Source organism: Acomys russatus, chromosome 3 (genome assembly GCF_903995435.1).
Source record: "Acomys russatus chromosome 3, mAcoRus1.1, whole genome shotgun sequence".
NCBI classification, from domain to species: Eukaryota; Metazoa; Chordata; class Mammalia; order Rodentia; family Muridae; genus Acomys; species Acomys russatus.
The window spans coordinates 48,723,719-48,725,902 of NC_067139.1; the positions used below are offsets into that span (position 1 = coordinate 48,723,719).

The 2,184-nt window shown below is 42.2% G+C and overlaps 1 protein-coding gene across 1 annotated transcript; it reads left to right on the top strand.

Annotated features, from left to right (window-relative positions):
- Nucleotides 1–685: 685 nt before the first annotated feature.
- Nucleotides 686–1,639, top strand: LOC127187076 (olfactory receptor 2T1). Its single transcript, XM_051143320.1, has one exon. The coding sequence runs from the start codon at nt 686–688 to the stop codon at nt 1,637–1,639; it is 954 nt and encodes a 317-aa protein (XP_050999277.1).
- The last annotated feature ends 545 nt before the right edge of the window (nt 1,640–2,184 follow it).

Here is a 2,184-nt window from a genome sequence, read left to right on the forward strand (position 1 = left end):
AATGCAAATCATAATCATAACTTCGTTTTCTCATCATACTAAAATTCAAATTCACTTTTAAGAGTAAGAGTTGTTTGTAGACCCCGTGACGTCTGAGTTTGCAAGAGCACTCTGCCTTGCCAGTGCATTTCACCCTACATGCTTTGTTGTTACATGTTTGAAGGGAAGCACAGTATGATCTCCTAATCTAACATGATGGAAACGTCAGATTACACACACTAATGGCTAAATGGTAGCCAGGCAATGCATGGCCAGGGTCAGGAATGTTTGGATGACAATAATTATGCTGACCATTGCTAAGATACACTTTATAACAATACTAAGGAAACTTCACTGAAAATAGGATGTGCCTTATTCAACCTTATATACACACACTAGACCATGGTATAATACATATGCTTAGGTGATATAAAATATAAGTATGATTATGATATAGTAACATCTACTGGCATCTTGCTCAATGTACTTAAGGAATTAATGATTAATAAGGAGAAATTGTCCTTAAGCTTTGTAGACTATTAATATTCTTATGTAAGTCAGTTGTTGTGTACAATTTAGAAATGCCAAGAAACCTGATTTTGAACATTTTCTTTTATTGAGCCCATAGGTTGCAATTTTAACTCTCTAGAAACAACACCATTTTATTTGGAAAGTTTTATATTATGTCAACAACATCATAGAGTCAATGGAAGGGTACAACACATCATCTACTGACTTTACTTTTATGGGGCTGTTCACTAGAGAGGAAACTTCAGGTCTTGTATTTGCCACCATCGCTGTCATCTTCCTTACTGCTCTGGTGGCCAATGGAATTATGATCTTTCTGATCTGTACGGACATTCGCCTCCACACCCCTATGTACTTCCTCCTCAGCCACTTGTCTTTCATTGACATGATGTACATCTCAACCATTGTGCCCAAGATGCTAGTTGACTATCTTCTAGGGAGAAGGACCATTTCCTTTGTGGGATGCACAGCTCAACACTTTCTCTACCTCACCCTTGTGGGAGCCGAGTTCTTTCTTCTGGGCCTCATGGCCTATGATCGCTATGTAGCCATCTGCAATCCACTGAGGTACCCTGTTCTCATGAGCCGCCGAATCTGTTGGATTATCATAGGAGGCTCCTGGTTTGGGGGATCTTTGGATGGCTTCCTCCTCACCCCAATCACCATGAGTTTTCCCTTCTGTGGTTCACGAGAGATTAATCATTTCTTCTGTGAGGCACCTGCTGTGCTGAAGTTGGCATGTGCAGACACAGCCCTCTATGAGACAGTGATGTATGTGTGCTGTGTCCTGATGCTGCTGATCCCCTTCTCTGTAGTTATCTCATCCTATGCCCGGATTTTGGCCACGGTCTACAGTATGAGCTCTGTAGAAGGGAGGAAGAAGGCATTTGCTACCTGCTCATCTCACATGACTGTGGTAACCTTGTTTTATGGGGCTGCCATATATACCTATATGGTGCCACACTCCTACCATTCACCATCTCAAGACAAAATTTTTTCTGTGTTCTACACCATCCTCACACCCATGATGAACCCCCTCATCTACAGCATGAGGAACAAGGATGTGACCGGAGCTCTGAGGAGGGCGCTCGTGAAGCTCCGAAGTTCTCACAGAGTGTCTGGAGACCTTTGACTGTTGCCTCCTCACATGAGTGGAAAATGGGAAATTATTGGTGTGGCTGGGCCTGAGCTGAAGGATTGAGTGATCCGGGGAAAGAAGATGGCATAAAAATGTGACTTCTCCATCTCCCTTGCTTCCTCTATTTCCCTTCCTCAACACTCTTCTTTTCTGAGTTTTGAGAGATTTTGTTATATAATACTGGCTGAATTTGTTATTTGCTACATAGCCCAAGCTGTCCTTGAATTTATGGCAGTCCTGTGACTTTAATCTTCTGAGTGCTGGGATTACAGACATGTGCTGCAATGCCCGAGTCTTCTTTTTCTTTCTTATATTTTATTCTGTGGCTTCTCAGAATACAAACTGGAGACTTTTTCCTGAGTTACCTTTTAGAGTTGAAGATGTCTGCAAATATTAAATGGCATGAGTAGCACCAAGAAGAGCAGGAGTAAGATGGTATTAGGCATGTGCTAGGATGCTGTGTAAGCCTAGCTCACTATCAAGGGGGCGAGAAATGCCACCCTTTCTGAGTTGGCAAGAGCTGTGTTCCTACTCATTAT